This window comes from Papio anubis, chromosome 1 (genome assembly GCF_008728515.1).
Source record: "Papio anubis isolate 15944 chromosome 1, Panubis1.0, whole genome shotgun sequence".
Taxonomy (NCBI): Eukaryota; Metazoa; Chordata; class Mammalia; order Primates; family Cercopithecidae; genus Papio; species Papio anubis.
Window position 1 is genome coordinate 58,187,027 of NC_044976.1, and position 14,439 is coordinate 58,201,465.

The 14,439-nt window shown below is 39.3% G+C and overlaps 1 protein-coding gene across 2 annotated transcripts in view; it reads left to right on the forward strand.

Moving 5' to 3' along the window:
• Positions 1-2,588: 2,588 nt before the first annotated feature.
• The window catches only part of HOOK1 (hook microtubule tethering protein 1), a 69,507-nt gene continuing 57,656 nt past the window's right edge, over positions 2,589-14,439 (forward strand). Inside the window, exons 1-2 of one of the 2 annotated variants that reach the window (XM_009209573.2) lie at positions 2,589-2,908; positions 10,515-10,600. In XM_009209573.2, coding sequence (XP_009207837.2) covers positions 2,846-2,908; positions 10,515-10,600 — 149 coding nt within the window. In that variant the 5' untranslated portion in view covers positions 2,589-2,845. Of the gene's footprint in view, positions 2,909-3,642; positions 4,432-10,514; positions 10,601-14,439 lie in introns of those variants that run through there. The other variant, XM_003891967.5, reaches the window with a different exon arrangement.

The window sequence follows — 14,439 nt, forward strand, 5'->3', positions numbered from 1 at the left end:
TCTTTTCTTTTTGCTTTGATAAATAGTACTGCAATCAACAACTTTGTTGGCATATGATTATTTTCTTAGATTCTGAAAGTGAAATTATTGGCTTACAGACTTTGAACATTTTAAAGGCTCTTGATATATATATTGTCAAAAAACTTTTCAGACAGATTTTACCAATTTGTAATCCCACAGCTAGGGTTGAAGAGTTAGTTTCACTCAACTCCCCAAACATGGAGGCCAACTTCTAAAGAATTAATGCCAATTTAAAAGTTGGAAATGATAACTTATGTTGTATTTGGCATTTCTTCTAAAGTATTTTTTCTGATTATAAAGTAATATAAGCTAATTGTAGAAAGCCTAGAAAATATGGAAGATTAGAAAAACAGTCATTTTTCATTTGTATATAAATATAACAGTTTTATGATTATTCTTTCATCTTCTTCCTGTATATATATTGAAATACATAAATAATATTTATAATATTGAGGTCATATGGCTGATACTTTCATCTGAATTTTATTTAATAGTATACATTGTGACAACTTTCCTGAATTATCAAATATTCTCCAAAGCACTGAATCTGCTGTAAAATATTTAGCATTTCTTGCTTATTGGGCATTGTATCAATCGATTATACAATTGATCAATACATAGCATTGCCATACATATCATTGTTCAAAGCCTCCAAATGCACTTCTGATGATTTCAATAGGATGTATGACTGATGCAGAATAAATTGGAATAATGGGTTTAAATAATATGGATATTTTAAAGTTTCTTGATAAAGATTGCCAAATTTTTCCTTCCCTGATAGTTTACTCTCTATAAAGTACAGAAGCCTAACTTAATTGCTCCCCAGTTACTCTCATGAATTATTTTATTTGAGTAATTTGGTCACTTGTGACTCTCAGTGATAAATATGTTGAGAAGTTCCCATATGTATATATGATTATAGTAACTCATATTTACAAAGTTCACAATTTACATTTACCATGTATGTTTACATTTTAATTACAATGATCTTAGGAATGTGGAGGTTGGGGGCCATAGGAGAACAGCCAGTGGGGAATAAAGTCAAGATGCAGACCAGGTCTTCAATTCCTAAATCTTGTAGTTTTCATTAAATCACATTACCAATATTCCTAGTTCCAGCATATAAAGTGACTCCAGAGGCGTTAAGAAAGTTCTGGAATAATGTTAAGGGAGTCAATAGAAAACGTACGTACTGTATTTTTAGAATGAGACTGTTTTACACTTGGGGGCTTTTAATTGCAGTCGTCCATCAGTTTTAAACTTTCAGTGTCTAAATATAAAAACGCAGCAATATAAAAAAAAAGCCAGCTGTTTTCTTACTCAGAGCATGAATTGATAAATTTATGAATGAGTGAAGTGACAGCAACACTAAGAATAGTCTAGCCCTTTTCAATAACCTAAGCCATCATTACCTTGGAGAGATTCCAATTTTAGGTCACCTCCCCCGCCCCACTCCACCCCGCAACATTCTCAGAAAAAGTAAATTTTCAACCAAAGGAAAATGGATACGTTGATACCTTCCATGTTTTCAAAACATTTCGTTTATTTTGCTACTTGAAAACCGTCTTCCCTTTTGCCCCATGTAAAATAAAATTGCTCATGGTCTATGGTCCCGTGAGAGCTTATTTAAGGAGCATTGACGGATTTTATTTTCCTTATAAATGTGGCACATTTGCCACGTGTGCAAATGAAAACATCCCATTCCAATGAGTTCTAGGAGGAAATCAGCTCTGCCTTCCTCGAAGAGTTTTAATTCATGGGTATGATCTATTTCTTTCTTTATTTCATTTTATTTGACACAGAGTCTTGCTCTTTTGTTCAGTCTGGAGTGCAGTGGCGTGATCTCAGCTCACTGCAACCTGTGCCTCCCGGGTTCAAGCGATTCTTTTGCCTCAGCCTCCTGAGTAGCTGGGATTACAGTCATGTGCCACCACTCTCAACTAATTTTTGTATTTTTAGTAGAGAATGGGTTTCGCCATATTGGCCTGGCTGGTCTTAAACTCCTGACCTCAGGTGATTCACCTGCTTCAGCCTCCCAAAATGCTAGGATTACAGGTGTGAGCCACCTGGCCCAACCGGTATGATCTATTTCTGAAGACAATGTGGAAGCAGAGTGTGGGCTTCCACAGGTGTAGCCAGGCGGCGTGCTACCGCGAAGAAGGAGGGAAGAAGCCTGAGGCTGGCCGGTGCCCTGCTGCCCCTCTGCCCCTTTGGCCACTAGGGCTGTGCAAGCTTCAGCCTTGCCAATCCCCATCGCGCACGCGCGCTCGCTTCCCGCGCGCAATCTCCCGCCCCCGCCCTCACTGCACCTGCCAGGTCATAAACCTCTTCCCACCCACTCTCACCCTCTCACCAAGGCTCAGGCTTGTCTCACGTTGATTGGTCAGAGCCCACGAGGGCACGTCCAATCAGCAATCCCTCCTGCGCAACCTATCCCGGTTCTTCCCGCCCCCGCCCCGCCCCGCCAGCCCTCCCGGGTACCTACCGTCTCTGTGACTGGTGCGCGGCCAGGTCACTCAGGGCGGCGGGGGGAGGTGTGCGGGAGTGGGCAGGACGGGTGGGAGGAGGCGGGGCTCAGGTGCTTGGCAGCGCGGCCGGAGCCCAGGCAGGGGAGGGGGCGAACGCTGGAGCGAGGCGGGGGCGGGTGAGGAGGGGGTGACGCCGGACACGTCGGCAGCGCGAGGTTTCGCGCGTGAGCTGCGCGGGTCGGGCCTGGTACCGAGCTTTCCTGGGGGGCTAGCAGGTCGTGGACGCCGGCTCCTGGAGGAGCGCCAGGAGGAGGGAGGTGAAGGTGTCCGCGGCGTCGTCGACGGCGGCGCCGGCCATGGAGGAGACGCAGCCGCCGCCGCAGCCCAAGCTGCCCTTGTGCGACAGCCTCATGATCTGGGTGAGTGCGAGGAGGCGAGGGGGCGAGGAGGTCGAGGCGAGGAGCCTGGGGCGCCCTGTTCTCCCAGGTGAGCAGGGGCTACCTGCACAGGGGTCCCGGCGCGCCCTGTCTTTGGCACCTCGTGTCGTCCTTGACCGAGAGAGTGCCACCTGCGAGTAGCTGGGCAGGTGTGTGGGCGCGGGTTGGTGTCCGGGGGCGGGGGTAAAGGAAGCTGTAGGAGCGTAACGGTGGAGGCTCTGGTCTCAGCCAGAGGATTCGACCTGCCTGGTGTCCCTAACAGCTGGGGTATGAACCAAGGGCCCCCCGCTGCCCCATTTTCTCCCCCTGAACAGCTCCCTGAGCCCTGGGCTTTCTGGATCGCTGACTGTCTTGCCTTCGTCCGCTTGGGCGTGAAGACCCTTTCTGAAACCTAACCCCGCATCCTCAAACCACCTTGCTCTACCTGGACACAGGTGGACAGCAGGTGGCTGGCTGTTTTAGTTCCCGGACCAGTGCTCCTTCAGGACTCTAGAACATCCGATTTTGTAGAAGCCGCTTCAAAGAGATGTTTGTATTTCCCGTATGGAGAAAAAGATGTGTGGGGAGTCGGGAGTCGTTTTCCCTTTTCTCGCTGGCCCTCTCCTCCTCCAAATGGACAGCATTTTCTTTAAAGAAAATGAGTTGACATTTTTCTTTAGGATTTATCTATGTTTAGGATTTTTGTTAATTTGTGTTGGGTCTAGACAGGTGTATCTGTCCCCAGATGGTTCAATATTCCAGTCAGCAAAATGACATCCCACCTCTTAGAGTTACTTAGATATCAGTGCTGGCATTCAGGTGTGGTTCCTAACCCATATTGAGCAAGGATGGTGTTTGATGGGCCACAAGGTGCTGTTGATGATGCTCATCCCAAACCAGTTGTTTAGTTGTGTGTAAGGAAGTGTTTGTAGAATGGAATGTAAACAGACTGGATCAGGAGGCTGTAATCAGTGAAGATTCCCTAGTGATCTAATGCATCTAATTCCAAAGAATGAGAAATCCAGGTTTATGGAAGTGTGTGAAGTCTATTGGAAATAGCCATAATTTAAAGCAACTTTTACACTTTGTAAGTAAATAACTTTTGCTTATAGTGGAATGCAAATATTTAGGGTTCATGAGTTAAAATCAATTAGCTAACGGTTCAGCTGAATTTTCATTTGAAATAGGTATTCGGGTGGAAGTGCTGTATTTAAGACTCATGAAACAAGGCAACATTACTTTTAATGATTTATTTTGTTAAAAGAGACTAATTAAAGGGTGTATCCGAATCTGTTACATTGTTGTAAACCTCTATTGACTGAAGTGTTAAGCTTAGTCTTTGTGATGTCATTGACTTACATGTGAGGTGGTGGAGAAGCACAGGATTTTCTTTCGTGTTGTAATATTTTAAAATATTATGTCACCGTATCCACTCTTTTAACCAGAATTTATTGACTTCCAGTGTTGAGATAGGCACTGGGGAGGACCGGAGTGGTAGCCAGAGCTGTGTGTAATTACAGTGGAAGGTAAAATTCCGTAAAAGCTGCAAAAATCTCAACCAAATGATAAGAAATCACGGATAACAGAGTAAAATTGGTCATTTGCTTCAGTCCTCTCTTGGGCTGCTGAGCACTGTGGAGAAAATTGAATGACCGTCCAAACTGTTGCCTCTACTAATGCTGTTACTGCCAAATGCACCTTTTCTCATAGCATTGCCCATACTTAAGAATAACCAGACAGTTTCTCTCACATGCCTCTTACCAAACCTTTATCGGTATTCTACCTGAGCCTCCAACTCTTCTTCCTCTCGAGTAAATTACCACCTCCTTATCCTTGGCTCTGGCTTTAGGCTCCATCCCTTCCATCTCTTCTAAAACGTTATTGTATCATTTGTTCCCTTTCTGTATTTACAGCTACTTTCTCTCCATTGGCTTCTTTCTACATATAAACTTGCTGAAATATTAACCTTTTTAAACAGAGAAGAGCCACTACTCCATGTTAAAGTCACACCGTATTTCCCCTTTTCTTCACAGTAAAATTTGAGTTGTTTTATACTCACCCTTTATGCCTCGCTCAGTCTTCAACCCACTACACTTGAATTTCTTTCCTCTAAGACTTTCACTTCATTACCAGTTTGCTAAATCCAGTAAGTGTTATATTACCATTTTCTTACTTGATGGTTCCTTTGTGAAATTGTCTTAGTCTCTGGTTATCTAGTCTGTTGCCTTTTCTTTACCTCTTTAGATGATTTCCAGTGAAGTTTACTGTCTTTTTTAAAAAAACTAACTAATTTTTTTGCCTTTGCCAGCAACCGCACTGTTGATCTTACCTCACCTACCGATCTTTCTCCAAACTCACCTCAAGCAACACTTCTTCAAGCCCATCATGCTGCATTGACTTTCTATTTGTTGAAGAGGCTAAGCTGTTTTAATGCAGCCGGGATTTTTTTCCCTCTACCTAGAATATTTTCTTTCTAGTTCTTCCAGTGGTTGGCTGCTTCCATTATTCAGGTCTTGGGTCAGATGTTGCTTTTCAGGGACTCTGTTACAACCATTTCTAAAGTAGTGACCTGTTTGTCTCCAACCCTTATCCCACTGTAACCTGTTAACCTCTTTCTTTCTTATCTATAACACAGTACTTTCTAAAGTAATCCAGTTGGCTTTTGGGATCAGAGCTCTTACATAACCTATTTTCTGCTCTGTCCCTAGGAGAACACTGACAACTATTGCCAATAAGACACCAAATCAAAATGGTGATAGTAAATATCGTTGCCTTAGTTCTGACCTCAGAGAGTAGTGTTTCACCATTAAGTATGATATAGCTTAGTTTTTTATAAATACTTGGGAGTGAATTTTTAACTGGGTCATAGAGGACTGTTGGATTTCATCAAGTAGAAATCAGTGGAAATTTGTTCTCCAGACACAGGGAAGAGACACTAGTAGTAAAACAAATGGTCTCCTTTGGCTATAGATTAAAGGGAGATAGTGGAACATACACATTTGTCATGATAACCCTGACCCAGAGATAGAAGATGAAAAAAAGTTATGATGGGGCCAAATCATGGAGATAAGACAGTTGGGAATAACTCTTCTTTCAGTACTAAGAGGAGGAACGGAGCCAACGTCAACAGATTAGAGAAGTCATCAAGAAAAGTTGGTTATGTGAAGGAATACCTCTTGTGGCAATTTTTTAAAAATTGCATTTTATGATTTGGAACTCACCTTCTTAAAATAATTGATTCTTAGAAATGTCGTACTGCTACTTAGCAGAAAATTCAGGACAAAAGGGTTAATGTGGACATCATTTACATGTTGGAGGACATGTATGAGAGTTTGAAGAAATGTTTGTATAAAGATAAATTTAATTCTGCTACTTGGTTCTGTGACATGGGAAATTTGTTTAATATCTTTGGACTTTACTTTCACCAATAAAATTAGAAGGTTGGACCAAATATTTTAAAATCTTTTTCTTGGTTCTTGCATTCTTTGATAGGCAGATGATTGAAAGAGTAATAATATATGCCCAAATTTAGAAATTATTAAAAGTTCAATTATTTTTATGAAGATCTTAAAACTCAAAGCAATGGTTGTCTTTTTGTAATGAGGAGCTGGAGGAGGAGAATATGAAAATAAATTTGATCCAAGATTGAGTTTCTGTTGGTTGTCAGTTGTGAAAATCCCATTTTCCTTGATTTCTGTGACATTTACATTAAAGTAGTTTAGGAACAGCATTTCCACATTTCTGATTACTTGTTTTATTTAGAAATGTAGAAGAAAGTAAGGTAGTTATCTGCCAGAACACTGTGTTTAGTGATAGACACCTGTGGAAACCCTGGCTATCCTTTCAGGTCACGCACTAAAAAGACTTTAGTTAAAAGAATACATTTTCTTTTGTCTGTCTGCTTTGACCTCACTCTCTCCAGTAATGTTTTTTTTTTTTTTTTTTTAAACAGAGTCTCACTCCGTTGCCTAGGCCGTAGTGCAGTGGCATGATCTCAGCTCACTGCAACCTCCACCTCCCAGGTTCAAGGGATTCTCCTGTCTCAGGCTCCCTAGTAGCTGGGATTACAGGCATGTGCCACCATACCTGGCTAATTTTTGTATTTTTAGTAGAGACAGGATTTCATCATGTTGGCCAGGCTGCTGTTGATCTCTTGACCTCAAGTGATCCACCTGCCTCGGCCTCCCAAAGTGCTGGGATTACAGGCGTGAGTCACTGCGCCCAGCCTCCCCACTGAACTTTTTAATTTATTCACTGTTCTTGGTTGTAAGCCTTTCAATTGAGCCAAATGAAATTACATTCTGTTTTCTAATTTATTTTACAGCTATTTTAAGAACTTCTCAGAGACATTCCAATGTTCATGGCAGTAAGGAGGGGAAATTGATTTTAATCTGAACTCATAGTGGTCATGGAGGTAGTCCCTTAGCATGTGTACCTCTTATTTTGCCTAGTATTTTTCACTGAAATTGTCCTTTTAAAATCATGAATTGTGTCAATTTTGTAAAAAGTTAAATAAGTAACTCTAAGTTACACATTAAAAATTAATGTGTAAGTTGGAAGGGCTGAAAAGTGGAAGTTACAGTTTATTTTCCTTTTAAAGATGCCCTAATTCTTGGAGTTTCTCTTCCCTGTACATCCACCCAGTTGCAAAAACCTTGTTTTATATTTTAAATATTCCATTAGTTCATCATGTCCTCTCAGTCAACATTATGCTGATTCCCTCTACGCTATCTATTTTTCTCATCAGAGCCATTGCAGGAACCTTCTAACTGGTCATCCTGACTCAAGCATAAAGTTACTCTGTGTCATTATGCTGCTCTCCAAAATATACTAAAGAATGTCACTCTTCCTTATTACTTTTCAGTGATTTTTCATCACCCAGAGCAATGGTTCTCCAAAATTGATGTGTTTAAGAATCAGTTGGTAGTTTGCTAAGAATGATGGTTTCCAGCTGCATCCAAGTCCCTACAAAGGACACAAACTCATCCTTTTTTATGGCTGCATAGTATTCCATGGTGTATATGTGCCACATTTTCTTAATCCAGTCTGTCACTGATGGACATTTGGGTTGATTCCACGTCTTTGCTATTGTGAATAGTGCCGCAATAAACATACATGTGCATGTGTCTTTATAGCAGCATGATTTATAATCCTTTGGGTGTATACCCAGTAATGGGATGGCTGGGTCATATGGTACATCTAGTTCTAGATCTTTGAGGAATCGCCATACTGTTTTCTATCACAAGAACAGAAAACCAAACACCGCATGTTCTCACTCATAGGTGGGAACTGAACAATGAGATCACTTGGACTCGGGAAGGGGAACATCACACACCGGGGCCTATCATGGGGAAGGGGGAGGGGGGAAGGATTGCACTGGGAGTTATACCTGATGTAAATGACGAGTTGATGGGTGCTGACGAGTTGATGGGTGCAGCACACCAACATGGCACAAGTATACATATGTAACAAATCTGCACGTTATGCACATGTACCCTAGAACTTAAAGTATAATAATAATAATAATAATAAAAAAGAATCAGTTGGGGATATTCTTATTTAATATGTCTAGAAATTCTGATACATATTGTTTCTAAACCCTATACTTGGAGAAACCCTGACTCATAGCTAATGTGCTAACAGCTGTTAAGATCATGCCACATGCCAGGCCCTGATATAGGTATATTTGCTGTTTGATTTAATTCCCAAACTATCTTGTGAGATAGAAACTACCCTACTGTTTCCCATTATGTAGATAATGCCATTAACTGTAAAATAAGTCGAAGCTTCTTGTCACGGCCCTTTGGAGTCCTGTCTCTTTAACCCTGTTTGTTGTCACCCCTTCCCCAGCCTTCTTTGCACTGCACATCCAGTGATACTGAACTGCATGTTCCCTAAAAATAATATATTTTCTCATGTATCTGTACTTTTTTCATATTCCTATTTCCTGAAGCTTTTTTTCCTTTCTTTACTTAGAAAATTTATTTTCTTTACTTAGAAAATATGCTACTCTTGGCCGGGTGCGGTGGCTCACACCTGTAATCCCAGCACTTTGGGAGGCCGAGGCGAGTGGATCATGAGGTCAGGATATTGAGACCATCCTGGCTAACACGGTGAAACCCTGTCTCTACTAAAAATACAAAAAATTAGCCAGGCGTGACGGCGCATGTCTGTAATCCCAGCTACTCGGGAGGCTGAGCAGGAGAATCGCTTGAACCCGGGAGGCGGAGGTTGCGGTGAGCCGAGATCTTGCAGCTGCACTCCAGCCTAGGCAACAAGAGTGAAACTCTGCCTCAAAAAATAAAAAAACCAAAAAAAAAAAAAAAAAAGAAAGAAAGGAAAATATGCTACTCTTCCATCTAGACTTTCCATTCAGTAATCATCTCCAAGAAGTCTTTCCTAAATACAAACCCTAATTAAATTAGTTGACACCCATTTTTTGCAGAACGTTTTGTGCAGACTGTAATCATGGGACTTACCATATCGTCTAGAAATGATTTATGTCTTTTACTCCTCTCCTTAACTTTTGACTGAAGCTTTAAGGGTAGAAACCTGGTGATTTTCCTTTGTAGCCCCGTCATATACCACAGTGTCTCACATAGAGTAGGAACTTAGTAAAGTGACTCTGTGTGCTTTGAAAGTAACTGGCTAGGTTTAGTTTTCTAGTATCATTCATCTGTGTTGTGTTAGATAATGGATGTCTGAATCTCCAATTGCCAAATCTCAAAATACACAGAACCATTAAGAGTGAATTATAGCGGGAAAGAATTTTATTGGATTAAGATAGTTAAATGGTAAACTAAGAAATCATTAGCTAACAGTGAAGTGGGTGAGTATGTGTGGAAAAAGGCAATCATAGTATATTTAATTTAAGATCTTTATAGGTTGAGATTACATTTCTAGAAAGTGTATGATCCATTTTAGCTCTGATGTAATTTGCTTTCTAAAATTTTTTCTATCTCATATTTGTTTATTGTAAAAAGAGATTATTATTCCACTTCTCTTCAATGTATACACGAATATTTAACAGATATATGTGAAAAGTTAGTATACCTAAAGCCAAATTAGATAGAAACAATTTGACATGGTAGATAGACCTTAATTCTTCAAGATGTAAGGCCAATTTTTAGATAGGAAGTAGAAGTCCTGTCTTATTTCAGAGCTCATGGATAAACTGTAAGTAGCTTTAGATTTGACATTTCTAGCCTTTGTTTTTGTATCAAATGGTATAAGTGAAAATTTAAGTTGCAAATGTTGGGTTATCTTTAAGTTCTTTTTCTGATGTTCTGCTAAATATAGACAAAACACAAGACTAGAGCTATACACCTGGCTTTGTATTATTCCAAATTATGTATTACTTATGCATGGCATCAATGTGTTTTAATGTCTTAGGCATGATTTTGTGAAATGTTTAGTTTATTTTTATAAAGTTACACAGCCATAGAGACATATTAGCATAGTTCCATTTGTTTGTCTGGGTCTACATTTAAACAAAACAGGACCATGTTTTGTTTTTTTTAAAATCTGTTTTCAATTTATGTCTGTATTTTGTAATGCTACCTTGTAGGTATAAAGAGGCAGTAAGATCATTTGCTTTATGTCATTTTAGCTGCAGACATTCAATACTGCCTCACCTTGTCAAGATGTCAAACAGCTGACTAGTGGAGTTGCCATGGCACAAGTTCTTCATCAAATGTGAGTAGTGGTCAGACTCTCCCTGAAAAGCATTCTAAACCCAATAAACAAGGAAGAAAACTTGGACTTAACTTCCACAGGTTATTGCAACTTTATCTTACCCAGTGACATATTCAGGAATATGGCACCAAGGCATTCTTGTAGCTAGTGAACAAAAAGTTTACCACCTCATTATTCCTGACTTGTTCATAGAGATATATTTTAACTGAATATGTGATCAGGATTCTTATTTATTCAAGTTAACTTATTTTAAACTTGTTATGAGCATGTTCACACTATTTTAAAACTATAAAAGAAACAAGTTAATGATATAATGGCTTATGGTGTTTTCTTTGGTTGTCATTTGAAGGTATCCTTGCATGGAGATTATTATCTTAGAAATAATTGGAGCATAAAATATTGGATTTGGAAAAAATGTTAAAGTATTAAATTTTAAAATGTATTTCTGAATTAATAGTAGTAATTTACGAGTTCACCAATAATGAAATGAGTAATGAATGAAATTTGAAGTCACAGATACTGGGAAACTTTAATAAAGTGGTTGTGTTTAGGTTAGACTCGTTTTATGTAATCATATATCAAAAGATTCTAAATCCATTTTTCCCCTAATATTTGCCAGCATTGTGTAAGGGTTAGGGTTATAGTCTATAATATGAGCTGTACCCTAAGTAGGACAAACAAGGCCAATTCTGCACTCACAATTTATTAATTAATAATTATAACAACTTTATATTAGCTTACTTTGAGACTGGAATCCTATCTCTGCTTCACTGTTTTATAGTCAGATTCTATTTGTCACCATCATCTTGTAAAGATTTGCTGTGATTTACATTGAAAATCCTTTAGATGGGTTAGCAAAAATTCTATGCCTGTCTTAGAAAAACAATTAAAATGATATAAAAATCCTACTTATTTAGAATCTTCAAAATGATCTCTTGTGACTGGACTGATTTAATGGTTAATTTATGATTAATACTTTAAAAGACAAACTTAACCAACATGTTAACTTCTGAGGAGGTGACAGTTATTCTAAAATATTCTTACTCCCATTCTGTCTTAAAAATATTTCTTAAATGTTTTATTTATTTATATCTTAGTTGATTTTGAAATGATTTAATTTATCACAGCCAAGCATTCTGGACATAGTCCTTTTTTGATGATTTGAGACAGTCATCATTGTTTTTTGTCACTAGAATTTATGCCTTGCCTTCTTCTCATCATGCTATGTTGTGAATATTGGTGTAGATGCAGCAACATTGTGGTTGGTATGAATGTAAGGCTGGTATGCATCACTCATTTCAACAGTCTCATTCAGAGTTGTCCTTTCTATATGTTTTGGTGGGCTTTAGTAGCTTTACGCCAGAATACAATCAAAAGAAACCTGTTTTTACCATGATGTGACGCATATAGCTCTTTGACCTCCCATACTCTAGCACTAGACCTGATGTTTAGAGTAGAGTCAATAAATTTTAGCTAATTTTTCCACGAGCTGTTGGATTTTGCTGTTAATGCTGATCTTCCCTCTCTCTGCTTTTTCTTTATTTCTTCTTTCTTTTGTTTGTTATAGTCTTCTAAGAGCTTTTCTGCAGGAAAAATAAAATAGCCAATCAAAAATTCTCTGTCTTCATAATAATTGGCCAGTGCCCTAAAATTAACCCTAAATGTCTCTCTTTATTTCTCCCTCTCTCTGCTTCATTCACCCGATTTTACACGCTCTTAGGTGTCTGAGCCTCCTTATCATCCAGGGGCAACTTTTTATTTATTTTTCTTTTTAAACTCATTTCCAGTTTTGGAACTTTTCAGAAGTCTGGATCCTGAATAGTGAGACATAAAACATACATTTTCTCCCTGGTTGGACGAGTATGTCTTATTCCGGTTAAAAGGTTAATTTTACTATATGTCTTTGAACATTTCAAAGCACTTTAAATATGTTATTATTATTATTATTATTTTTTTGAGACAGAGTCTTGCTCTGTTGCCCAGCTGGAATGCAGTGGTGCGATGTTGGCATACTGCAACCTCCACCTCCCAGGTTCAAGCGATTCTCTTGCCTCAGCCACCTAAGTAGCTGGGGTTACAGGCGCATGCCACCACGCCTGGCTAATTTTTGTATTGTTAGTAGAGATGGGGTTTCACCATGTTGGTCAGCCAGGTCTGGAACTCCTGACCTCATGATCCGCCCGCCTTGGCCTCCCAAAGTGCTGGGATTACAGGTGTGAGCTACTGTGCCTGGCTCAAATATGTTATAATTTTTAACATATTGCATTGATGGCTATTGTGGCTGACATCCTATCACATCAAAATTGTTACTGAAGGTAAGAAGAGATTTTCTGCTTTTTACAGAAGTAGCAAAATTTAACCAATAGTTCTTTTCTACTTACTTGAGGCAGATATTTTTCCAAATAGTAATATCTTTATAAAGTGGTGTCTAAACTGCTTAACTTAGACATGAAGAGCCATGGAGTTATTGCTAGGGTTCTACAGTTCCTTAATTATTATCTTTAATTTGAATACTCTCTTTTTCAGATGCATGTAGAAGCTTTAGTTTAGTTGTTTTTTGTTTGTTTGTTTTTTGTTTTTGTTTTTTTTTTTGAGACGAGTCCCCCTCTGTCGCCTAGGCTGGAGTGCAGTGGCGTGATCTTGGCTCGCTGTGAGCTCCGCCTCCTGGTTCATGACATTCTCCTGCCTCAGCCTCACAAGTAGCTGGGACTGTAGGTGCTTGCCACCACGCCCCGCTAATTTTTTTTTGTATTTTTAGTAGAGGTGGGGTTTCACCGTGTTAGCCAGGATGGTCTTGATCTCCTGACCTCGTGATCCACCCACCTCAGCCTCCCAAAGTGCTGGGATTACAGGTGTGAGCCACTGCGCCCAGCCGAAGCTTCAGTTCTTTTAAAAACACATGGGAAAAATACTATACAACTGTATTAGTTTCTTAGGGCCACTGTACCCAAAGTGCCACAGACCAGGTGCCTTAAAACAGCAAAAATTAGTTCTCTCACAGTTCTGGAGGCTAGAAGTTCTAAATCAAGCTATTTTCTGGACTGTGCTCCCTCCAAAGCTTCTAGGAGATGATTCTCCTTTGCCTCTTCCAACTTCTGGTAGTCCCAAGCATTCTTTGATTTGTGTCAGCATATCCACTCTGTCTTCATATGACCATCTTACCTCTGTCTGTGTCTCTTTTCTTATAAGAGAACCAGGCATACTGGATTAGGGCCCATCCTAATTCTTTATGACCTGATCTTACCTTTATTACATACAAGAAGACCTTATTTCAATCATGTTCACAGGGGTTAGGACTTGAACGTATCTTTTTTGAAGATAGGATTCGTCCCAGAACAACTATAAACAGTGCATGCCATATCTTCAAAAGAAAGGCTTAGTTTCATCACTTTAAGTACCGGTGAACCTCTCTGTTCCTGTTGTCTTTGACTAAACCTTTTTTTTTTTGCAAGAGGGAGAAGAATGAGACAGAGAATGTAGGATATTCAGAGGCCTTAGGAATCATGCATTTATTTGTTTATTCACTTAGCAGATATTTGAGCATTTAACATGATAAACCATGATAGCCAACATCTGAGTATTTACTATATAAAGGCATCGTTCCAGACCTCATTTGAAGTTATTTCATTTAAATTTTACTAGTTTAGTGAGGTAGATGTTATTTTTATCTTCAATTTATACAAGAGGACAGAGGTATAAGTAGTTGAAATTGCTTTTGGAAGTTAAATGATGAGTAAATGACAAAGCTAGGATTTGTATCAGTTTGGTCTGATTCCAAGTTCAGTGCTCCCAACTAGCTGTAATCATCGAAATGTATTGAAACCATCCTGATAGATTTT